This window comes from Cyanistes caeruleus, chromosome 1 (genome assembly GCF_971803275.1).
Source record: "Cyanistes caeruleus chromosome 1, bCyaCae1.hap1.1, whole genome shotgun sequence".
Taxonomy (NCBI): domain Eukaryota; kingdom Metazoa; phylum Chordata; class Aves; order Passeriformes; family Paridae; genus Cyanistes; species Cyanistes caeruleus.
In genome coordinates, this window is record NC_141701.1 from 18876242 (window position 1) to 18903069 (window position 26828).

Genomic DNA, 26828 nt, shown 5'->3' on the forward strand with positions numbered 1-26828 from the left:
GTCTGTTTATATTTTTCTACCAAGGTCTTAGTGCCACATAACTCATTTTGGCATTTTTTAAACTTAATTTTGCATTAAGAAAACCAAGGAAACAGTGAAGCCAATATTTATTTTTCAAATAGTTATAAACATTTCACAGAAACTCTCTCTGCATCAGTCACTTATAAAATTTGTTACCTTTTCCTATATACTTGCTCTTATAATGAAAGCCTAACCTTAGTGTTATAATGGAGGTAAAAGCCAGAGGGTAAGTGTAGCTTGTACAATACAGACACTAATGAGTGAAGGGATCAAGCCAGACCTGTTGCACACTATTCAGACTGAAGGTGGGATGTGCTTGTGTATAAAAATACTTTTATTCTGCATCCTGTTTCCAATTTAATAAATCTTTAATCAAAAAATGAATAATGTTGGTATGAATGATTCTATGTGAATATGACAAGCCTTGGCTTTCTCTTCCCCACCTCATTTTTTTCTTCTCCTTCCTTTTCTCCCTCTCCTCCATTTTTCTTTTTTTTTTACACCAACTTAGGTGCTCATTCTGCAACGTATTCAAGTAATTTAAGTATATAGTAAGTACTTTGTTGAGACAGGACCACCAGAGCTCTCACTGAAGGTCAAGTCACTGTTGTTTCATTATGATTGCACACTCTTTAAGGTGACATAAAACAGTAAAAAAAAAGTTAAAATATAAGGGTCAGAAAGAGATCATGACAATTATGTTGTCATTAATACTACCTTATATTGCTTCCATCTTTGGAAATTATTGCTTTTTCTGTCACCTCCACAAAGTGATTCTTCAATATCTCTTGCTGTTTACTGATGTGATGACTCTGATTACATAGCCACCAGATGAAGCCCTTTAATCTGATTAGAGGAAATTCATAAACTGTGAACTGGCTTATTCATCATGACTGAATAAGTTTAAACACAGGTAAGAGAAAGAAAATTCTGATTAACATTTTGTTTTGAAAATAATATCCCCCAAAACATCCTTACATTTTCCTTTGGGATTCTTGCAGTGGGAAACACACATTTCTTGATACAAATCCCAGCATAAATCTCATGCAGAACCCAAAATATTTATTTTAATGTGTTATTCATTAAGTTATTTCTTTACATTTTAGTCTTTTGGCAGCTGCAAACTCATTCCATTCCATCTACATTAAAACAATGCTGTCGTAAGATTTGATAGGGTTATTAGGTCATTAACTAACTGGAAAAAATTCTAAAACAGAATCTGCAAATGCCCAAAGGGGCACAATTGTAGAATAAGATTGCACTGCTAACACAGAATAAAGAAAGAAAGATCAAAACAAATTGATGAAAAATTAATTTCAGACTGCTTCCTTTATTATCAATAATTATTAATTTCCTTATATCCAAGCGCTTCATGAGGGGAAAAAAACCAACCAACAAACCCCCTAGAGGTTTCAAAAGCATGTCCTGACAACAGAGCCAAGGAAACACCTGGAGCACAGATCTCATGGGGAGTAGCTGAGGGAGCTTGGGGTGTTCCATCTGGAGAAAAGGAGGCTCAGGGGGGACCTTATTACTCTCTACAGCTCTCTGAGAAGAGGTTGTAACCAGGTGGGGTCAGCCTCTTCTCCCAGGTAACAAAGGACAAGGGGAAAGAGCCTCAAACTGCATGAGGGGACTTTTAGATTGGATATTAGGAAAAAATATTCTCAGAAAGAGTTGTCAAGCATTAGAACAGGCTACCCAGGGAGGTGGTTTTGTCAGCATCCCTGGAGGTATTATAACCTGTGGAGATGTGGTGCATAGCAACGTGGTTTACTGTGGACTTGGCAGTGCTGGATTAATGATTGAACTCAATGATCCTAAAGGTCTTTTCCAACACAATTTTTCTACCATTCTGTGGTATTTGAAAGATACCTTTCACAGTTTTAATTAACTGTTGTGTCAGTGGAAATATGAGGAAAAAAATGTTCTTCAACAAAGGTATTTTTTCAAATTCAGTATTTAAATAATTTCTTAATGGTGATTGCATGTTGCACCTTATTCAACATCCAATCTGATTTTAAAAATGCAAGTACAGTAGTCATATTTCATTCAGGAATTCTGTTAGCTGATGTGCCTCACATTGCTGTTTTAGCTAATTGCTTGGATTCTACACCCATGTGCAGTGGGGCATGATTCTTGAACAGAATGACAGCATCCTACTTTTATTACATAGAAGTGTAGATATTTCCCTAAAGTGAATCACAAAGCTGACTCATTACAGGAGATACTTGAATCTCACATTTTTGGAACAGGTTTTTCAAGGACACTGCCTCATTTTGGCTTATGCAAAATATTTGGAAGCTAAAGACATTATCTAATGCTAGTCTTTAGGTTTTCTCTTATTTTTCTGCTCCTCACTTACCTGATTCTTACCACTTGTTCTCCAAGAAAACTCAGTATTTTGTGGCACTAGATGCAGGTCTTCATCTGTTTCTCCTGCAGGACAGGGGTGCTTAAGGCTCAATTTTCTCTCTGCCTGGTTTGTGACCAGAAATATCACCATAACCATAGAACTTCAGGGAAACTGTCTAATATTAAGGAGGGGCCAATATCAATTAAACTATCATGTCAATTCCTTCCCTGAAATGTACTCTGAATCCTTGGGATAGTGTCTTGTTGCAGGTAGACTGCAGCTCTCTGCTGAGCTGTATAAATTTTTAATTGAATCTCCACAATTAAATAAGATTTACGATCCAGTATCTAGGTAAAATAAAAAAATATTTCCATCCAGAAAGTTACTAATATTTTTTTTAAAAAAATAAATTAAAAGAAATATAAAACCTATGGCATTTCAAAAACTAGGTATGTACATATGTACATATTCTTTTGTATCTCTGTAAATAGAAATAACACTTTTAAGTGTCATCTTCATAGATTTCTTCTTCTAATTGCAAACACCAACAAAGCAAAGCAAAGTTTTAACTAACATAATCGATCAGTAAAGATGGATTTAGGGAACTTAATGTTCTTAGACCAAAACTGTAGATAATTTCAGGCAAAATTCCAACACACTCTTTACAAAGAAAAAAAGCAACCAAAAACCCCACAAGAAACCCAAATCCAAAACCTAGCACCCCTTCCCCTAACCTACATTGACTATATGTTCTTTAGACACATTAATTTTCAAACAGTGACTTATCTCAGTAAGATTAATATAAATTTTTAACGTGTCTATGATATTAGTAACTTTTGTAGTTGCTTATGATTAATGACTTTCAATTAACCACACTGTGTGATAAATATTTTACTGTGGCCTGTAAATGATATTTCTCAATGACACTGCTTGGTAAGAAAAACCCAGTATCTCTACAGTAGCCATCAGGGTAAAAGTAAGCATGAACAGCATGCTGATACATGAAGTTTTCTATTTCCATTTTATCTAAAACAGTTAATTAGGATAATGTATAACCTATGTGGATGACAGTGTATAATTAATGTCACCCTCAGTACAACTAAAGCATAGATTTATGAAATGCACTATTACGATATATCTGCATGGATTTCAACAAACTATATTTATGAGACTTTTGGAACTTCCAAGCATATTTTGGAAGAAGTATTAAGTTTAAATTTTACTGTAGTTGTGTAGGTCTCTTTTACTGGATTTTCAAACATGATTAATCAGTTTAAAGATAAATCAAATTTCTAACAAATGTTCACTGAACTTTTCCACTAACTTCAATGTCTGTTAAATAGATCCTTAAATAAAGATATACAAACACCACAAGCTTCAGCAATTCAGTAAAGATAAGCATCAGAATGTCTGATTACTTATATAAACCTTAAAAACTTTTAAAATATTACTTTCTCTGTAGAGTCCCTGTATTTCTGTGCTGAAAAAATCCCTTAAGAATCAGTTTTGGCATTTCTGCTGTTGGCTTCAGCCAAACCCAGGAAGTATGTTTGAGTAGGGACAAAAATATTTTTTTATTTTAGGTTACATTTTGAATTCAGCAAATTTCTCCACCCTTGGCTTTTTCCATGTGCTGGGAAAAAGTTCAGATAACTTCTAACTTTGTATTTTATTTTTTTAGAGGTTCATCCATCTTCAATGATATAAAAATAATTTGCATTATCATTTAGCATAGTTCAGTGTTTATATGTCCATTTAAAACATCAATCATCTCTAGTTACTTCAAGTTTGAAATTAATTCAACATTTTATAAATTAATGTTATGTTGTGTAGAGCCATGAATCATGACAGAAGTGGTAGATTCTGTAACAACAGGAAATCTTAGCATTTATATAGCTGGTGAAAGAGTGAAATTTTCTTTTCTATAGCAAGAATTTAACTTTCATTTAATAAAAAACATAATAAATCTAATAACTGAAAAGTTTCATTTCAGATTTCCATAAGAAAAACATTGGTGGGTGATTTTGTTTTAATAAGTATTGTGTTGAAAAATAGTTTTAACAGAAAATGGTAGTAGCAGATTAATGTATCTCTTCTGTGCTGTGTTTGGTGAGAGATTAGAGTAGAGGGAATTATTTCTGTTCAACACATCATTGTGATAGTAGCTTTAAATATGTTTCTGTTTCTGTTAGCAGTAAAACCCAGTGTTACTGTATGTTTCCTCTCCATCACCACTATGCTACTGACATCAGCTGCAAACCTAGCAGCTCACACTGCCACAGTGACTTCCTGTGGCTTCTGTAGCATGCATTTCAAGTAATAGAAGCATATGTTTGCCTGTTCACTGTCCAGAATAAACATATTTTCAAGCACTTGTTGTAAAGCGTGACAAAGCCCCATTTGTCTGCACACTGCAGTATGACAGGCCGTGTGCTTAGTGTTAGGAAAAATTTCTATGACAGTAGATCCTGATGAATTTTAATTATCCCTACCCAGTATACTTTTACTCAGTAAGTACAGTGCTTTACTTAATTATTAATCAAATTTAATGTGGAAAAAGCAAATTTTTTGCATTATATGTAAAAATTCACATTCAGTACAAAATCCAGGCTTACTAGACTATTTAATATTTTGCTGTAATGTGTAGATGTGTTTTTTTATTCATGGCTGAGTTGTTTGCTTGTTCACTATCCAGAAAAAACATATTTTTCTCCTTTGACCTGTCAGGTCTGAAGTTCAAACACAAGCTAAAATTACCATGGGCTCTTAGAGAGAAAACAAATTTTTCGGTTAACAGTGTGCAAGTCCAGGGAAGGATCCTTCTACTATGAAGCATTATTTTTCCTTTGGACAGGTTGTACTGAAACAATTCAAAAGGAAAACTGATCAAATTCATTTTTAGCTGTATTTTATATTAATATTTTATCTTTAAAATTGGAAGATGTATGTTCTTACTCTGGATATATTGAATTCATATTTTTTTGTCTGGCACATTTCACTTGTCTCAACAAGAGAATGGGCAAGGAGCTGCAGTGATGTCAGACAATAGTTACAGCAGTGAGTCATTGCTACAGAGCAACCTAGGAGAAACACAGGGGTTATATTGTCTTACACTTTTCCAAAGCAAATGTAGAGGGAAATTATTTTCATCTGCAGGCAGCAAGAATATTAAGAGAAAAATTAAAAATCTGTTCAAGTTGTCAAAATTACTTACTGCATTATTCAGGTTTTCAACATTTTGCAGAGCCATCATGCCTACTGTTTGAAGTTACAAACTCTATTAGGAATATAATAAAGTTAAATAAAAAGTCCATGAAGTTACCAAGTACACTGTTTCTCAAGTTTGTACTAAATATAGGAGTGGGAAAAACAGTATACTTATGTTTTATTGTTGATATTTCTGGTTTTCCTCAATCACCAACTGTGATACTCCCTTTCTGCTTCTCTTTGGTACTTTTACACTAGTTATTCATTCAAAGACAGGCAGCAATCAAGGTGGTGAATTGTTCTTGCAACTCGATTAAATGAGTTAGCAAGAGCTCAAAATTTTGTGAGTAGAGGTGACTAAGTTTTTATCATCTTCCAACCTATCTCATTTCTCCAACTTCTCCAAAATATTTTCCTTTCTTTTAGGGTAGCTTTTAGTTTACTTCTAATAATTTCTAATAACTTCTAAACACCTCATTTGGTGTTACATTCATGCTAGCTAGTTAATCTCGATTTATGATAAAAAGAATATTGTGGGTTGATTTAATTTAGTTTGTTTTCATGAGGAGAGAATGCACTGCCCTAATGAAATCTAAATATTTCGAAGAAAAAAAAATGCTCAAAGGAAAAAAATAAATGTTATGTTTAAGAAGAAGTTTTATTTCCTAAAGAAGAAAAAGGATTCAAATGGGTGCCCAGGCAATCTATCTGTAATCTGGACAAGGGCGCTGACTACGATGCCTTTTACTCTACAGTCTGGCAGAGTTCAAACTCACAGGGATATCCCTGGTCACCACAGAGGGCTTGTCCTCTATCTCCAGCAGGGAGATGATCTTTCCACTGATTTTAAAACTTAGCAGGCACAAGGGATGCTTCCCTTTATCCTTTAGTGGGAGTACTAAATGATGAAATAGTTAGGGAATATTGGTAAAATACCAGGGTTAGGATCCCCAGTATATATAACTGTATTATAACCCCCATTATATTTAGTTCCATGTTTAGGTGGCTTTTGGAAGACATTTTAGTTTCAGCCTCAGTGACAGCAGTATTTCTCTAGATTGATTATTTAGATTTTTTTTCCTCCTGTTCGCAACATGTGATCTATCATTGAATATTGTAAGATGTCTCTATTACAGAGGTGATTTTGCTATTCATGGACAACTGCTGCTGTTGGGAGACTTGGTGTGATTTTGCAATATGTTCATGAAAAGGTGCTTTGGCAAGAATTATAAGAAACTAACAATATTTAATGTAGACACAATTATTTATTAATTGCTAAAGAGAGGGTTTGATTACCAAATAATTGATCAAAGCATTTTTGAGGGAAAACAACCCCCAAACCTGAACTTAAAATGAAGCTGTTTTCTGGCTTGGCCTTCTTTTATATCTTACTTAGTATTACAATTAAAATCTAGAATTAAGAGTATCCTAAATATAATCTCATACTGGGTCCACCTAAGTGGTTGCAGTCCAGTGGGGGTTTGGTTCACAAAGGGACTTAATCACTTAAATTCCATTATGTATGGGATTATTTCACTGACACAACATTTCATGAAACTACCAACTTCAGCATCTTTACAAGTGGGTTTCATTTCAGAAACTAAAGCAATCTAAAATTTAGATTCAGCTGTGAACCAGATGGAAGATCCAAGTTAAAACCTTCCTCAACCTCAAACATTTCTAAACTAGAAGGCACAGTAATGTCAGTCCCATGGCTTTTAAAGACAAAGATATCTTTCACATGCCTAACAAGCAGAACATACCTAATTGATGACCAGTAGGTTAGAAGGACTGAGCTGTAGGTGTCCTCTGTTCCTGTCGACATTAGATAAAAATAAAAACCAGTGTGGAGAGAGCTCAGAAAAGAAAACTCTGGGGACTGGATTCTGATGCCCATGCAACTTTTATTTTTCTATGAACATTTCCATCAAAATTAACAACCCCTTGTTTGAGAAGGGATCAGAATCTGGGGTTCCCCCCTGCCATGTAGAATGAGCAGGCTGGAAAAAAGACATTTTAGGCCACAGAGACAAAACTGAGGTGTGAATTGGAGGCATCCCCTTAAAATATTTCCCAAAGGCAAGCTTTGATGTGATCCTTTCCATTCATCATGCTGAATATTTTAAATCCTGCTTCAAGCATCCTAGTTCTCTCAATTTAGTTATTAAGGATATTAGGCCATTTCTCATGTTTATGAATTTATCTAGTCATGGATATCTCTGCTCAAATTTTTAGTAGTATAGCAATGGTGAAATTTGCTCTTAACCCAGGATATTCGAGAGATGCACACTGAGGTAGTTGAGATACTTCTTTACATCTCTTAATGATGGTTTTCATGTTTGCAGTAAGCTATTACCTTGGTTGTTTGTTTACAGACAAAGTAACTGCTACTCACCAACAAAGCTGGATGTGACTTAGCTGCTTCATTGAGACACCACTATAAATAAAGAACTGAGTCATCTGTAGCAATTCTAACAGAAAAAAAAAAATAGAGAAAAACTAGCTAGGATTAAATTCTGGGAGTCCTGCTGAACTCATTCTAGTAAAAATAAATAAATAAATACAAAGTCTAAATTCAGATGCTTGATATGTAAAGCACTGCATCAGAAACTATTTCCTACACTTTTATTTAGCATACAAGTTTTTCACATGGATTTATGATTGCATTTATTTTTTAGAATTTTTTGTATCTCATTCTGTATGTTGCAATTTCCACAGCTATATGTTGCAGAACTATACAATTTAAATTTTTTTTAGCATTATTTATTTAGAATTATCCCAATTTTATCTTAATTTTTTAAACATGGTATGAAGACAGTTAAGCTGCATATATTTGAAAGAATTTGAGGTCCTCTAATCACTGCAAAAGCAAAAATTTATGATGTAAATTTATAATGTCTTTGCAGGCTGCCTTGCAGTTTTTTATGTAGTATTTTTATATATACTCTTTGCAGACAATATACTTTTGTTTCAAGGGACTAATGATATTTAAGTTGTGTCACACAGTAAGGATGATGAAAAGCAAAACATGCTTTAAAAGCTCTCCCTCACCATCTGAGAAGTGAGATCTCAAGTTGTCATTGTTACAATGTCACCAGAAAAAAAATGCAGAATGTTTCTAACATCCATGCTACATAAGATGAAACAGTTGAAATATTTTTAAAAATCTGTTTCTTCTTAAGTATATCAACCATGAAAATTGCTAGTTTCTAAATGAGGGCTGCTCTGTTCCTCATAGTGAATTTAGAATTTCATAAAAAAATCATCAGAAGTCCTCAAAATTTAATATAAAAATGCAGTATTTCTCTTACTGATGATTTGATTGCTATTGCTTATTTGTTGCTTTTACAGTTTCACTATATGCAGATAAAGTAGATTTGGTCTTGCTTATATGACCACAAATTTATTTTTCCTGCCTACTGTGTAAATTGGAGTAGCATTTCCCCTTCTTTCCTTGATCAGAATTTCCTGTCTGTGAGCAAGTAGAAGGACTGGAGATGTACTTCTAAAAATGTTCTTTGACTTTTAATCAGTAATGAGTTGCTTTTTATTCTTAATTTCGCTTTTTCTCAAAGAACAGCCAAGAAAAGCTATACCCTGAATAACCATTTTTTTCTAAGGAAGGGAAATTGTGTCCTGGGAGTTTTTTGAAGTTTGTTTTAAAGGTTCAATCCTACCAATCTGGATCTGAGAATTAAGTAGTAAGATGTCTATTGCCCCTGGGAGCTAACAAGCTCGTCAGCTGGCCTACTGCTGTGCAGACTTACTGTCTCAAGCCAGACCAGTTTGGGGCTGTATGGCTTGAACTGAAGCTCCTGATTGCTTCAGGACCAGTTCTGGGTTTTGATTGAGATCTGAATTTGGTGTAAAGTAGTGCCAACTTTGCAGTGTCATTTTTTCCTAACACTTGGGCAATGCCAATTGAGGGAAAAAAGGCCAAACAGAATTACTGTTTCACCCTGTGGTTCATCTGCACATGGCTGCAGTATGATAAGCACACTAGAGTTAAGAGCCAAGTTAAGCTTTATTCTTTTAAAGTCACTGGAGACCTACTAGACAAATTGTGTTGAGGAATAGTCAAATATAACTGGCAAGATCTACATCTGTGATGAGTGGAATGTTTGTAAAATATCAGGGAAAGTAAGGAGTACTTACTCTTTATTTACTAGTACAAATAATCCTAATGCCCTCACCCTTTTGGGGAAAACATGGAATACCAAGAAGTATTTATTTCTTTATGTTTTATGTTTTCTTAGATTGTACTTTTTGTTTTTTTTTTAATTGGACTAAGTGGGTTTGATAGTGTCAATTGCTAATAAAAAGGTCTGGCTAACCTTGTCTTTCTTATTAAAGTAAACGGCATTTGCTTTTTATACTGACTTTATGAGACTTCTGTGAGCTTTGGTGTGGCTGATATAATGAGGATATACAACCATTTAAACTCAGATCATAGATATCATGTGACAAAGTAATTTTTCTATCAACACAACCTTGGGGAAGTTTATTTTGTTCTGCAAAATATTACACACAGCCTGAAAAACAAGGCAAAAGTCCAATGAATGAAGATGGGATCAATTCCAGCCTTTCATTTGTATAAAACAAAGAAATGGACATGGGCAAAGACAGACCTTAGGTTAATCTTGTCTAAAGCAAACATCTTTTGGTAGATTAACATGGTCATTACAGGCTAATTTCAACCATGATTGGGAATAGAATAATGCAATGACCTTTCTGAATTCCTGTTCCTAGGTTGTTTCTTGTTAAATTAGAAAGGATTTTCACAGTCTTTAATTGAGGCTTACACTTGGCCTTATCTGTTTTTGTGCTATCAGAAGGTATTTGACTACACATGGTATTTGTATTTAATCCAAAATGTTTTGTATGTTTATGTGTGTGCAGTTATCTATCTATATATACAAAATTTGGTCTAAGGATTGAGTCCCAAGGTATTTAATCATCAGCCTCAGCCATGTGACATTCAAAATTGAAATCAAATTAAAGTAGGCAGTGTAGCTACTTTAAAAGGATAAACCTGACAATTCCTTTTTATAATTTTCTTCTTATTTTAAAATATTCATGCTTAATAGCTACTGTTTCCATTTTTAGAGTTGTACAAGGGACACATAGGAAGAGATTCACTGAAAATTAGGTGCAAGTCACATTAGTCTACAAGTGTGAAACTCTGTAGGTTGCTAAGTTCTGGTTCTATGCCTTCACATTTCGAGTAACCTTAGTGGATATCCTGACAAGGCTTTTCTATAAAAGAAAAAAAAAGAAAAAGCTTTTTCTTTTTCTGTGACAAGTTTAATCCAATTGGCTTTGTTTGGACCTAATATCCACCAGATGCAGACAAAACAAAACAAAAAAAACCAAACCCAAAACAAAACCAATGAAAACCAGCAGCCATACACTTGATTAAGGAAAGCTGTCATATGGTGCCCTTGCTCTCATAAGCAGAATTCAGCTCCAGAGTTCTGTGGGAGACCTGGGTTTTATTTAAATATCAGTCTTGGGACAGAGTCCCCTCATCTCAGAAAAATGCCAATGGCTTAAGTACTGCTACTACTGTAGGCTAGAAAAGTTAGGGTTGTTCTCTACTCCTGCTGTTAACACTGTGAACACTGCAGCAATGTCTTCCATCTAAACAAATGGATGAATGACACTCTGGTAAAGTCATTTACTTTTTTATTCATACAAAGTAACTGGATAAAAATACAGCAACAGAGAGGCAGTTATAGTCAGTGACTCCCATCTGTGCTCCTTGTTTACGCTGTCTGTTAAAGAATTTGGGAAAACTTTTTCTAGGATAGCACTCTCAGGTAAATCACAGAGACAAGCAGACGTCTCTCCTGCTTCTGTCCTGCCTCTGTTCTTGTAACTCCTTATGCATTTTATATTTGGTATTTAAAATAAATATTTGTCCCTCTTCAATAACCCTATAAGATAGAGAACAGATGTCTCACTTCAGTGGAGATGTCTATCCCACTATTTACCAAATCATATTCTTGGTTATCCCTGTTGCTGATTTATTTCTAGCCTGTAGATTCAGTGATAGAGCGATGTGTCTTCCCCTCTTATTTCCTCCAGTGGCTAAGGCTTGGTCCTGAGTGTAAGGACTGTGGCCTCAAACTTCTCCAGTGGCACTGAGATTCTGTCTCTTCCTGGGAGCTGGCACATTTGGCTGCTGGCAGCTGAGCTCTGGCTTCTAGCTCATGGTTGTGGTTTTAACAAGTTGAAAGACTCCTTAAAAAAAGAGATGTTTTGCATTGGAAATTATGAAGGCTTTTGTGGCTTGAACTCTAAGTTATTCTCTATTCATCATTCAGAGACAGCTTTGGCAGAACTAGGTTGCTGTCTTGTGCTGTAAATGGTGGAACTGAAAATTCTAAGGCTGCTAAAATCCTCTTCCAAGCCCAGGCATTAATAACATAACTCCTGTTAACTGGGGCTGCTGTTTCTGTGCAGTAAAGAAACAGTAAAGAAACCAGCTACTTGAGTAGTCAGTTATTCTGTCAAGTATTCCAGTTATCTGGGCATCTCTTCTCACTCCTCCTCTCTCACTCCCTTTACTTTGTTGTATTTCCAGTTCTGGTTCCTTGAGCTCAGTTCTACTCTGGAGGGAGGACTATGTACTACTACAGATACACTGAAAAACCCTAAATGTTTCCTTTTCACACCTGAAACAACAGAGAGATTGAGCCAAAGCACAAGAGATTCACACATTTTCTGGGTACACTTCATATAATGCCAACCTGATGTGGAAAAAATCTGAATCTCTTATCTTTCTTTTCTATTTTGGTAACCCTGATTGTTTTCTTTTGTTGTTTCAGGCTTTATTTAAAAGGTCACAGTGGTACTGCTGGAAAACAGAGTAGCCTGATTTTGCATGGAGCTGAATTCAGCACAAAAGATGCTGACAATGACAACTGCATGTGTAAATGTGCTCTCATGTTGACTGGAGGTGAGTACAGCTGACTCTGAAAATATGGTACATTAATAGGAATCTATTGTGTTTTCCTAAAGCAACCATGGATAAAGTTGTATCAAGGATGTAGAAGTCCTGAGTGAAAACTATTATTATTATTATTATTATTATTATTATTATTATTACTACTACTATTATTAATACTGCTACTTTTTTCTATACATATATTGTTATCATGCCAATACCTCTAGATTTCTATCAGCAAAGAAAGGATTATTCAGAGATGCAGTCAGTATACTTCTGCACTGAAGCTGTTGCAATAATGTCAGAGGAAAATGTAAATTATTGTAATTGTTTAGGCAAGAAAGGTAACATAAAAAATAAGAATATAAAAGATTAAAAAGGTGGAAAGAAGTCTGTGAGAAGTTGAACAATCAACAAGCTAAAGAAGAGATAAATGGCCAGATATTAGATATTAAATATTAAATATTAGGTATTAGATTAGATAAAGTTTAGAAATGAAGTCTAGAGTTGTAATACATTATCTATATCACTTAAGGATGTGGTTCCATTATTAAGATATTTATAATGGTTAAACTTTCTCTGTTAGATGAGCATAATGCGTAAAGACACTAAATGACTAATTCACTCACCTGTGAGAGTGGTGGAAGGTTTAAGCTGATATCTTTTGTGAGCTGAGTCAAACTACAGAAGGAAAGAAGGAAGAGCTGGGGTGGGGAAGAGCACCAACAACTTATACTGGGACAGGTTAAATCCCCAAGTCAATCTGACTGCCAGCAAGTACAGTGTATATGATTAGTGTTTGTTCAGTGCAGAGAATGAATATCTGAGATTATCTCTCCATTCAGACTCCTAATGATCCTAAGAAAGAGAATTTTCTCTGGCAAATGATACTGATTCCTAGTCCTTACATAGACAAGCTCATTTTTATCTCTAGAATACCACATTATAGCAGAAAGCTTAAATTGGGATTCTTTGGTTTGCTGACTGTATGACCAAGAGAGGCCCTTTCTTATCTTCACATCTGATCTCATTTGGAGACTCTCTCTCAGTGATTTCTAACTTTCCTGGAAAAAATCCTATAGCATGTAAATTTTTCAGTATTTTGGATCAGACTGTTAAACCTGTATTATTTGTGGTTACTGGCGCTCTGACTGAATTCAGCTCAGGTCACATCCAGGCACATATGAGCCTCTCAAGCAATCATCTGCTAACAGAAGATGGTTTCCCATCACTGAGAATTTATATCAGATGCACAAACAACTCCTCATTTTCTTTTGCCAGTTGGAAGTGACCCAGTTGGGAGAGTCTTTAAAGAGACAATTTTTCAAGCTCCCCTAACTTCCTCTAGGGATATCATATTAGAAGTTATCATGGGAAACTTCTTCCAGTGGACAGGTGATCAGACAATACCTTTCCATTTCTATAAAAATAGAAGTTAGCCAGATAGATCTGGAGACAGACAGTGGATAAGAAGTCAGTAGTTTATTTTAATGAAAGCTGCTGACCTTGCCCTTTAGAGAACATGTGAAATGAAAGCTTTGCTGCTCCCAGGGCAGGCCAGAGTCCAGTGAGAAGCTCCTGAGTGTGAGCTGTGTCTGTGCTGAAGTGCAGACTCATTCATGTATCTGAGCTGCCTGGAAACACCTCTGCTCCCAGGCAGCTCTACTGAGGGCTTTGTTCATTTTCCTGCTCTGAGTTCTATGATAGGTCAATGCCCTGCTAAGGTCAGGCTGCTGTTGAACAACCATTCCACAAGGTTCACATATATTGCTGCAACATTCTAGTAAATCAACAGCATAACCACATATTTGAATTTACTGGTACCAAATGAAATGAATAAGGAGGAAGGGAGAGAATTACCAAAGGCTGAGGAAACCACAAATTTGGCAAGTCACCACACAGTAAAAGGAGGTGCAATTAGCCTTTGGAGATAGATGAGTCTACTCTTTTGGACTAGGGTCTGAGTTCTGTTCCATTGGAGACAGGTTGTGCAGCGCTGTAATTTGTAGTTCCTCAAGAAAGACTTTAATCATGCTAGAGTTCTCCTCAAACACTCTGCTATGCTTTTCTGCTTGAAACAACTTTCTCATTCCTTGAGAAATATCAGAATTGAATTAAATACCAAACCATCTTTTTAGGGAGTCTATTTCAGTTTTGTACTAGACAAAGACTAATTTAGAAAAGTAGCAATGATAACAGGTTTTGGAAAATGGCTTTTGATTTTATTTTTTTTTCCAAAAAGATATCAGACTGTTAGCTTTGGCAACATCACAGAGAGCTCTTTAATGATGAATGGTACAAAATCTGCTAGCAAGTTTCTAGCTATCTTGACAGTTTGGGTGAGTCTGTTATCTCTATGAGGTGAACTGAATATATTTATGTCAGGAATAAAGGCTGAGATAAGCCAAAGCTCAAGACTGTGATATGGTTATAATCAAGGCTGAAAATAAAAATGTAAGGAAAACACACATTTCTCTCTGTGATCTTGCTAGTTGTCAGTTTTATTTGGTCTATATCATAACTATTATTCTCTCCTCCTATATCTCATTCCTCTTCCCTAGAATGAGAAATTAAATACTGGGAGAATAATACAGAAGCATCAACAGTGTACTGTGTGTGTGTCTTTCTTGTCTTTTCAAGAGCCATGCTATGCTACTTGGCTCTATCTTTATGTGGATTTTAGGGAATGCCTTTAAAATTATGTGCACTACCTGGATTCTTAACACCTCTAAACTGTCATCATATTTAAATGTTTTAGCTGTTTTTTGTGACTTAGAAACTTTAAACCAAGCATTCTTGCTTTACTTTAAGGGGCGACAAATAATATTCATTCAAATAATTTCTTCATTGTTTCAGTATCTCAGACCAGTAAACTATGAGAAAAGGGGTTATATATACATATATATCTGCATATTATTTTAAACCTTAGTCTGAAGAGTGCCCCAATGAGTTACATACACAGCTTTTTTGCAGGAAACAGCACTAAAAATGCAAAAAACTGCCATCAGAATAAGCCTATAAATAGAAGTTCAAGATGCTTGGACTTCCAAAACAGCCCTTAGCATTTAACATCTCTGGATCAGGTTCCTGGGTCAAATTCCCATCTGTTCTGCCAGATACCACCTGTCAGCTGAGCCCCAAACTGTGTGTGAAATTGTTTTCAGTCACTGGAAAGTGACTTATGGTATCTTGGCTCACCGAGAAAGAGTTTTAAGGTGATTTTCTTTGTCTGGCTGCAGTCTGAGGTGTTCATAAAAGCATTTACCTTGCTTCAAGTGCAAAGTGAGAATATTGCTAAACTTTTGATCCGTAAAATAATTTTGCAAAGACAGGGAGACTTTCTAGATGTCTTTCCAGATTTGGAGCAGCACAGATGACTGAAATAAATTATTTGCTTGTTTTGTTTTACTGGAAGCAGAAGTCCATCCAGCTGGAGTCTCCTGTCTCAGACAGAAGTCAATACGAGCAAAACAATGCAAAAAGTTATACCTCCCTTGAGTGTTTTCTGAGTATCTTTTGAATCTCAGGGGCTTCCTGAGTCAGAGAAATATATATTTATTAAACACATATTTATTGAACCTCAATAGATTTCTCATCTATTAAGTCAGAGTAAGTTAGCTCAATGACTCCAAAACTGTGTTACACTCATTGCCTGTTGTTTCACTGTTTTTTTCTCCAAGTGGTGCATTTTATAAATCTCTGGCAAGAAGGGTATAGAGGATTTATGTCATGACTTGGAGGAACGTTCTTGGCTGAGTATAGAAATCTGCCCATACACTCCAATCAGAAAAGACATGGTTTTTCTTATATTCTCCTTGAAACAAAATATTTGAAAGAAACAATGGCAGTACACTTAAGATTATCCAACCTGAACCCCTGGATATACAAATGATTACATAAAAAAGCACCGCTTTTTAATTTTAATGCGTATTTCTGGTTTCATAAAGGAATTGCTCAGAAAGCACCATCAATGAAGTACCATTTATATTGCCAAATATTTGTATGAAAAATTATAATTATAAAATTGTAAATTGTTGGAATATTATTTGGTTTTTTTGCTTGAAATTTTAAAAATATTTAATTAGACATATGACTATGCAGCACTTTTAACAAAAACATTGCTACATTGGTATGTTTATCAAGGTTAAATGTGGGCAACTGTAATGCAGTGTTGGGAGACCTTCAGGAAGTGACTAACTTTTGATATATTAGAACATAGTCACCAGTCTGCAAGCTTCATGTTATTTTTACCTCATAAGAAGGTCCCTATGAAAGGGGCTGCATTATCCAGTTGATATGAAAAGCTAATGCCTTTTCATCTTATATCCTGACAGCTAAATTCTAATTTAATCTTCAGATTGTCAAGTGGTAGTCTGGTCAATGCAATACTCTGAGGAATAAAAGAACATAGAAATTGCTTCCAGAGGTCATTTAGTCCCTTTCCAAGAAAGATTCTTCTCTACCTCTTAGTTTCTGTTTTTCTGTTCATCTTCAGGATTTCTGTCGGTGTTCACTCTCATGTTAAAATCTGTCACTGAGTTTGTCTACACTTTATATAAGAAAGCTTTGCATGTTGACTAACTAATTCTATGGATAATTTAAATGTGCTCCATCCTGCCATATCCTCCACCATTGGGAAGAATAAACACCATTCCTTTCCATTTCTTTGAAAGATTTTAAGTTAATTTGAATTTGTTGGCAATTTGTCTTTCAAATTCTGACTAAACTATCCTAAGTCTTTCCTGTTACATTCACTCTTTTGGACTCTGTCCAGTGGCTCCAATGATAGTTTGAGGTGTCATCCAAAACTCCATCCAAGAGAAATTACCAGTGCAAAATCAAGCAGATCCTAAGTATTGCCATCTAACTTCTTTAAAGTACAGAATGTCAGAAATGCTGAAATCTTTCCTAAAATAAATCTACATTTCTTTTGAACATTGAGGACTATTTCAATATTTTTGGATAAGAATTTTTTCTTATTGGCTTTGTTGCCAAATGCACTAAATTTGATGGACAAACCCAGAAGGCTAGAAATAAATATTGGCTTTCCACAGGATTCATTTATACTGTAAATCCATACAAATGCACCATTCAGACATACTTAGGAACTTATTGAATGTCCTGCACTGATCCTGCTGCCTTTGGAGACATTCTGTGTCCCCAGGAGGGAGGACAGGGAGTTTGAGGAAAGGGTCTGGCATCAAATGTGCAGTGCTTAAACCACCCATTGTTTTAGAATGTAAAAGCCAACCAAGAACCTCCCATCAAACCTGAGTGATCATTACCATTCCCAAAGCACACCAGCCTTACAGAGCACTCATGAATTGATGAGCATTAGGTCACTGAAAAAGAATTTTACATGCACACATGCTTAATTGCAATTTATACAAGCCAAAGAAGCAAATCTGTTAGCTTTGGCATACAAAAGCCTTTTCTTAATATTGCTTTTGACAACGAAGATTCTATCATGCAAAAATTATACTTGTCACTTCAGAAAACCATTACAACAGATGCTTGTGGATTTTTTTCTTTTATTATTGTTACTCATTTGAGAAATGCCCCTGTATTAGGTATTTTTTCCCAGAATTTGTGGAAATTATTTCAATATGCATTCATATTCAGTCAAAGATACAGTACAGTGTAGATATAGTATAGTCTGGAGTTCAACTATCTGGGATAGGTAGCTTAAGCATAAAAAAATATATTTATTAATGAAAAGAGCTGACATGAAATGTAACAACTTCCCATTGGTTATAGCAACATGAATTAAAGACCAAAGCACAACCATACACAATATGTGAACCTACTTTAACTCTTCCAGAAGAACAGCCATCTGCAGTGAGGATTCATTTCTATTTGTATAGCTGAACTTTCAAACAACTTATCTGTGCATTATTTAATTTGCATTTTTTCTGGAAAATCTATTTTATGACCCAGTTTTTTTTTATTACAGAGATGTTAGTGCTGCTTGTACTGTACAGAATATTAGAAGTGGGCAAACTTAAAAAATTGAATTGACCCTCAGTTCAAATACATAATTAGTGACTTTGTGTTCACAACAGCTTGAAGAAACTACCTCTCTTTCTGAATCTAAAATCTCTGTTAAACTTCTCATGACAGCCTTCTTTGAACCACTTCACCTTAAAATCTTATTTCTTATATTAGTTCTTATGATGCCCACTCTTCATCATTCTCATGCCTGATTCAAATATCCCATGGAAATTATTGCTAAAAGTTATCTCCAAAATTAAAATCATACTGTGGTTCAAAGATGACCTTATACATATTTGGGAAAGCCATTACCTTTGAGAGAAAAATAAACAAGATTATTCATATGAAAATCCTGTGGACTCCAGGTATTAGGACAACATCTGGCTACTGAGTGACTTTCCTAGGGTCAGACTGTGTCAGAGCTCTGGAGCTGCTTTATTTTGTTTTCTGTAATGGCAGTGCTGCAGGTATATCTTTCAGAAACCTCTAGTTTATGTTCCTCCACTTCCTCATAGCTACCAAGAAAGTCACTGCTTGCATTCCTCTTTCCCTCAACATTTCCTTTGCTTCCACTCAAAGAGGTGACTTTTGGTGTAGGGACATGCAGTAGCCTTGTGATAATCTGAGGCTCTATGGGGAGTGAAGGCCTTTCAGAGGACTGCAGGGGAGCTTGGAGAGAAACAACCATAGGAGAAAAAAGAGAATTAATCAAAACAATGTCTTTAAAACATTCGTTCATTCATTCATTCTCACAAACAAGAATAGTACAATAGGAAAATGTTAAGATTATTAAAACACATTTTGAAAGAAGTGTTTATTTAGAAGAAATCTATGATGAGAGGTTGGAGCAAATCCTCACAAATGTTTTTTAAAATTTTGTATTCCTTTGGCTATTCCAGTTTTTACATTGATTTTTTTTTATGGAATCACTGAAAACCTTCACCTCAAAAAATGACCATTTGTGCATCTGTTCCTGTTCCTTTAAGATGAAATGGTAACTAGGTCAGCTTGCCATGTCTTCATCCCAACACCATAAACAGGACCCAGCTGCATCTGAGTTCCAGCTTTGAAAAATGAGGATTAGGATTTCTCTGTTTAACTTCATTTTAAATTTATACAAGATTATACTCTGGTTACAGTAAAACATCAGCTGTACAGCTTTCCTTTCCTTTGGTTATTGTCCCCTTAGGCATAACATTGAAATCAAAGGGAGGTCAGCTGTACCAAAATAGAAGATTGTCAGAATTTGTCTGGCACAAATTCATCCCTCAAGATTTCATTATGAGGTGTTATTTCTTAAAAAAACCCCAACTACTAAGTATTTTCCAAAATCGTAGGAATTACAAGACTAGAAGCATAAATTATGTGGCTCTGAATACAAAGAACAGAGCAAGCACTGGTTCTGAGGGCTAAACAAAATCAATATCATATTGGCGGTAATAGTAAACTAGATTTAATATATACTTTAATGTAATTAATTCATTAGAGGAAGGTAAAAGTCTAACCACTAAATATGATGGAACTGGAGGATTCCCTGGGACAGTGAATATTATCTTAAAGGAGTTTGTCACAGTTTAATTCCTTTTCCAGAAGTCAGAGTGAAGAACACACTGAAAAATTTAAATTTTTCATTTTTTCATCATAATTTTGCATTCTAGTCCACAGTGACACCTGCAGATTCAGTATGCACTCACTGGATGATCAATTTACCACTACCTGTGCTATTAGAAAATGCTTTACAAGGGGTCCTTAGAAGATTGCAATGCTCTGTGTGATGTGCAGGCTGAAATAACTTTTTTTAAAAAAATTAAAGTAGTTTTTAATTATCAAAAGCAAAAGTAATTCCCAGATCTTTATGATCTTATTTGCCTCATGACTCAAATGTTCAGTGCAACATATTCCATGGAAAGATGCATAAAAACTGTGCTAAAGATTTATAAAATTATAGGTCTCACTATGCAAAAAAGCCCCAATCCTTCTGACAAATAGAACTCCTAGCCACAGAAGTTAATGTATTTTTGACATTGGGGATATTTGCTTTTTGCAGTCTGGGAATTCATTCTGCCTTTCTCAGTCTGAACTAAGCATCTTTCTCTTACTATACATGGATACTATGCAAGGTGCTGGAGAGAAAGTTCTATTCTCATCAAGGTATCCAGCAAAACTCCCACTACTTTCAGCAGAGTCAGCATGTCACCTAGTTTGTCTTTGTCAGTTTGTGTTCTGTAGTCTTGGAGTTGCCAAGTTTCATGTTATTTGGAATTTTTCTTAAAACTCTAGCTCCCATGGCAATCTAACATTCACCTTAACAAGTAAAGATCTTGGAGAGATAAACAAGAGAGTTCACTATTAATTTCATCTCAAAGCAACAATTTAAAAAAGGCCAGTGCAGCACCACAATTCTCATAATCCAGTTGCAAAAAACATCTATTCTGGAAACAAAAGTAACTGAGCAGTTGAACAATCACAGTTAAAGCAACAGAAAAGGGCTGGTAAATAAAATCAAACCATGCTTATACTCAAAATAACAAGTGAAATTATGCAAAATACTTTTGAATTATAGTATTTTTTTTGAGGTTTAAATGAAAAATGTAACGCTGCCTAAATAAGGAAAACAGTTAATTTGTTTTTCATGTTCTAGCTTTTACTTCACGTGCTGCATATAAAAGTAGAATGGGTTGGGACATAATTACTTTTGCAATTCTGTAAATACACATGTATGTTCTCCAGTACTGCTGACTATGAGTAGCACAAAAGAGCAAAAAAGGAAAATATGAAAATACCACACCAGCATTACTTATGAGATATTTACCAGAATTTCCTAATCAGCTAAAGCTAATACAACAAATTAAATATTAAATGCACTTGTAGTTTAAGATTTTATCTTGATGATTTCAGGGTGGTGGTTTGATGCTTGTGGCCCCTCCAATCTCAATGGGATGTTCTACACAGCTGGACAGAACCACGGGAAGCTCAATGGCATCAAATGGCATTACTTCAAAGGCCCCAGCTACTCCTTGCGCTCCACCACCATGATGATTCGGCCTTTGGACTTTTAAAGGAATCCGCAGTGGATCCCAGGAGAAGCCAGGCTGGCTTCTGGCACTGCCCTCAGCAGCAACTCTATCACAGTCTGAAGGTAAAAGGCGAAGGGCTTCTTGAAAGCATCGCATGGGATGACGCAAAGTCGCTTCGCTGTCACTCCACAACCTGCAAACACTTCCCAACAGTCACCCCGTGCTTTGATTACTACAGAGAGTTTTGTTTAGAAGAAGGTGGCTGAAATGATTTTCTAAAGAACTGGATTTGGCTATTCTGCCCAAACTTGGTGCTTGCCAGTGGATTTTTATTTTATTTTATTCAGCAACAGGATCACAGTTTGAAGAACTGAAACATGTCAGCCATGGTCTATTGAGTAGAATGCTATTCAGCAGTGAAATGCCAACATTATACCCATGAAAAAGGATTACAGAGTCACTTTTATTAAAACTTGTCTTAAAGCATCCAAGTGACCACTAAAAATATTGTTTTTCTTAAATGAACTGAATTTGAATAGCGGATGGATTAATGTTAATCCCAGATAAAAATTATTTGTGCAAATATTATTTTTCATTAAATACTTTAAGGACAGCTTTCTAATTAATAAACTGAGTCAAACATATGAATAATGATAAGGATAATAAGCATAAATTCCTCAGTTGCTCTATAGAGGTAAATCAGGTAATTGGCGTAATCCCTGAGCTAGGATTTATAGTGTGATAACAAAAGTAGCTGTGTTTTTAGATTTTTACTTTCTTTCATTAAAGGCAGTCTGAATGTCATGTAGAATAATTAATGGAAGGTTTAAAGAATGTGAAATATTGTCCAAGAGAAAATACAGGAATTTGCATGGACTTTTTCCACCAAAAAAAAATTCAGGAAGGCAAACTGTTAGGGTATAAAAAAATTAAATAAATGCATAGCTTAAGGCAATGGATTAATTTTACAGTATCCTTGCATGTGCGCAATTTATCCTTAATTATTTTACTTTTTTATTACATTTTTGTGAATATCAGAAGCATGCCAATTCTACACAGTGCTTAGGCTACAACTATAAAAAAATATTCATCAGAACTGTATAAAAAATAAAGAATTGTGAACTTGTAAATATTATGTTTATATTTCCTGCAACTGTCATTTATTTTGTACAGGCAACCCTGAACCAATGCAAAGGGTGAAAAGCCTCAAAAAGATATAAATATTAAATAACTTTAGATGACTGCTTACAGGTTGATAACAAGTAATTTTGTTCTATTAAAATGGTGCAGAAGTGTGGTACTATTGGAAAAGTCTTTTAATAACAAGCAATTAAGTAATGGGTGGCCTATGAGGGTATAGAGACAACTCTTTCCATTTACAGCCATTTTGATTAAGTCCCATGAATGAAGTCCATTTGGGAAAGTAGTTTGCAGACATTCTACTTCTGCTAGAAATGAAATGAAAAAGTTTCCCCTGCTCCCACTGAAATCAAAAGTAATATTCTCAATTAAATTGGGACCAACATGGCACACAGAATCTGCATGTGGAGAGGTGTTTGCTCATCTCTTTTTGCTTTGTTCCATTTATTAAATTGTTCCTGAGATGAGGGACAACAAGGATCTGGTTTTATTTAAAGGGTAATGATAAGTTTTTTCCCCTTACTTTTTCACTTTCCTCCCCACCCCCTCATTTAGCAGTTTATTTCTATGGAATAGACAAAAAAGGACTCAGATATTTTTAAACACCTCTTTCTAAAAATCACAAGGTCATAGTACCACTGAGGGCTATGGCAGTTCCTAAGGGTTCTCTGCTTTTGTTACAATTTCACGTTTGTTTCATTTTAAGTGGGAAGTTTTGTGGGTTTTTTGTGTAGTTGTATATATTTATAAATATATTTGAAATAATCTTGCCTAAGGGTTAATTTGAAGTTTTCTGCTGAATAAGTTACCAAACTACTCTTTACTCAGCACTTTCTTCACAGACATGTTTTGGCCCAGTTTCCAGCAGGTTTTTTTTAATGGTCCTCATTAATGTGCAAAATATCCAGTCTGTCTGCCACCATATTCTCAAAAGATAGAGTTTTGCAGGTCTCCAAGTTAAGAATGCCTTTTGTGCAGATCCTATTGCAAAAGGCAAATCATGTTTAAAATTAAAAGCATGATATTTACTGTTTATTTATCTGGGTTTGAAAAAAATGTGGATTTGGTTTCCTATCCTTTATAATAAAATGTTTTAAAAAAATGTGGAGTCTGTGATTTGCTTTGCTCTAATTATAACTTTCTGTGACAGGCTGATAATATTTCAAAAGCCACTATCTCTGTGTAAGAAATAGTAATAAGCTTAGACAGACTGTAGGAAGGGAGGAACTCTAATTTAAGTTTTTCCAGTAATTAATATTTCTTAACCTTTCATACCCATACTTCAGTGTTTTTAATGAATTTCCTTGATTAAAATCATGGGAATACATTTTCCTTATCTTAGGTTCAAATCATACAACTCCATCAATCTTTAAAATGCAAGATTTCTTTAATTCAACAGGCAAAGATACAAATTGAAGTGTGATGTTTCCTTGCCTTATGATGTGTTCTTCTGTCATCCATTCAATCATATTGCATGGCAGTGACAAATCTCCACTGATCTCTTACCCTGAAATTCCTTCTGCTCCATTTGTATGTCTTTTAACACTACAGTGATCCGTTTCAACATCTCTTTGTAGTCAATTTTTCCTCATTTTCTCAGGAATTTTTTCTTAATTGATTTTTTTGTTATGTTTCTTTGGGGAAACACAACTTTTCAAATCAACACTAAAGGTGTGAGGAACTATATACATAAAAGTACATTTTTCTCCTAAAGTTGAATGAGTAGGTATTGCATAAATTGAAGAATTGCTATTCCTAATAATGATGGGTTTGGAGTTGATTTATATTAAAGTTCTGCTTGCCCTTACAGATAATAAAAAATAGTCCTTGGTCGGTGGCAACAGTAACTTTGCTATTTACCCTTCATGGATAATTTCTTCCTGATTTATAAAACAATACACAAAATTTTGAAAAACTAATAGAAGTGTTTTCCAAAGCATATTGAGCCTTAATTTTTAATTAATTTAATTTTGAGGCTGGAGATGTTATTTAAATGCACACTTTCCTAAGTGCCCTAGCATCCAGTACTGACCTATTAAGTAGGTAAATCATCCACATTTGTAGTCATTTGTATAACTGTGTCCCAAGACAAAGTTCCTTAAAAAATCCTTCCAGCTATAAAAACAACTTTCCTCTCTGCAGACTTGAAGCTCAAACCACAACTCTGACCATGCCTCAAATAATCTCATTTGGGATTGGCATGGTTTCCCCTTCTCCTCTGGGAAGAACAAAACTGAAATAGCAATCACAACAAGAGCTTAATCCTCTAGGTAGGATCAAGTGTAATTTACAACCAGACTGTGCTGCAGTTGTGCCAGAAAGAATTCCTACCTACCAGCTTTTGCATGAGCTGGACAGCTTGAGGAGAGAGGCACTAACCCTGGATACAGCTGCTGCTGCTGTTGTCTGACTCTCAGCTGTGGTGTGCACACACACACACACACACACAAATCTATACATCCAGAGAAAATGTGACACAGCCAATCAAAATGATCTTGCCTAAATTTTAACTAAAGGAGCTGCAATCTCAGGTCAAAGAAAAAAAAAAAATTGAAAGAGTCAATGTCAAGCAGCAAGAGCCAGAAGGAAAAAGACAGGGATATGGGACTGTAATGAGGAGAAAGAAAGACAGGCAGATGGAGTTTAAAGGAAAGGATTACATGTGAGACACAGCAGCTTCATATTTACTGTGTCATGGCTATCACATATTGTGGGAACTCTCTTGTCCTCTAGGAGTGTCCAAACCCCTTCTGCCTGGTTCCTGCTCATGTGAATAGAAATCTATGGATATTATTTCTTTTTATATGCTCTGAGTGGTTTGTTTGTCTGTATGTTTTTAAAATCTTTGCACAGGGACCAATTCAGTATGGACTTTCAAGAAGACAGTGCTGCTTATGGTTGTGTCAAGTTATTTGTGTAGCAAGTCTTGTAAAAATGAAAAAGCTCTTTTAGAAAATATGGCATTCTGCTGCATGACTTTTTAATGATGAAGAAATAGAACCTATGCTCATCCAAAATCTTGTGAAATTAGAGACTTTGTTCTTCCACTAGATAAAATTTCTAATGCCCAGTGCAGTTTTCTGCGCCAGTGAGCTCGATTAAGGAATGGTAAAGAATGGATATATATATATATGTACTGTAAAATATGACCCCCAGATGATATATTAAAGTACATCAAGGCCTAAACACCAGTCCTGTGTTATGATAGAAATAATCTTGAGCCCTGAAGTGTTGCCATAAATTTTCTTTCTCTTCTTACACTTCTCACCTTTCTCCCACTTTAATAGTGCCCCTATGACTCCTTTTAAACTGCTGGCAGTGTTTGCCTTCTGCTGCCTGGAAGTAGTCACAGGAGGCAAGCACCACATTTAACAGATCTGCAGATGCATGTGTTCACAACCACATCACCTGTGGGGAGAGCAGTCACTCCCCACCAAACCACCAGTGAGGAACATTTCTTGATACTTGTCATTTGCTCTGCAAGGTTGTGAAGGGAAAAATAAGGCACACAGAGGTCCTTCTATAGACTTAAAGAGGAAGCAGATGCTTTCCCAGGTCAGCCCTGGAAGGGACTCCAGAAGAGTAACTCGTAGGCAGCTTCTCTGCCACAGTAGGAAATGGAGGAGGAAAAAAATATCCAACAAGGTAAAGGAAAAATGGAGAATCTTGATACACTAAAGTGGGTAAGAAAGAGCTGAGTGAGAAAAAAATTTATTATAGAATAAGAAAACTAAGAATGCAAAGGAATCAGATTAGGAAGCTGAAGGCAAGGTCAGCAAGAGAAGGCAGTCAGTCTGACAAAAAGAATCTGGAGAAATGGCAGAGATGAAAGCACTGGATAAGAAACAAATTAAGAAGAATCCAACAGAAGAATCAGTTTACATATTTATTAGAGCATAATTGGTATCCAATTAATTTTCCAAAGTCTAAAAGGAATAGTATCACCCTTTTACTTTCTGCTTTATTTATTATTTACAATGCAGTGGAGGTACACTGATTAAAGCAATACTTAAAAAGCATCTCCTTCTCAGAGGAATTTTTGCTAACATGCGGCTGAAACAGTTCATCCTTTTAGCATGAGACAGCAATTCATGAGTAGAACAATCAGCTGTGGATAATATTTACTATTGCACTAGTGGACCTCCAT

At 35.3% G+C, this 26828-nt stretch overlaps 1 protein-coding gene across 5 annotated transcripts in view; it reads left to right on the top strand.

Annotated features, from left to right (window-relative positions):
- The window catches only part of ANGPT1 (angiopoietin 1), a 162668-nt gene extending 139212 nt beyond the window's left edge, over nt 1-23456 (top strand). For all 5 annotated transcript variants that reach the window (XM_086880392.1, XM_086880407.1, XM_086880398.1 and 2 more), the window contains 2 exons: nt 12415-12545; nt 21423-23456. In XM_086880392.1, the coding sequence (XP_086736518.1) occupies nt 12415-12545; nt 21423-21583 (292 nt within the window). In that variant the 3' untranslated portion in view covers nt 21584-23456. The remainder of the gene's footprint in view (nt 1-12414; nt 12546-21422) is intronic.
- Nucleotides 23457-26828: the final 3372 nt, after the last annotated feature.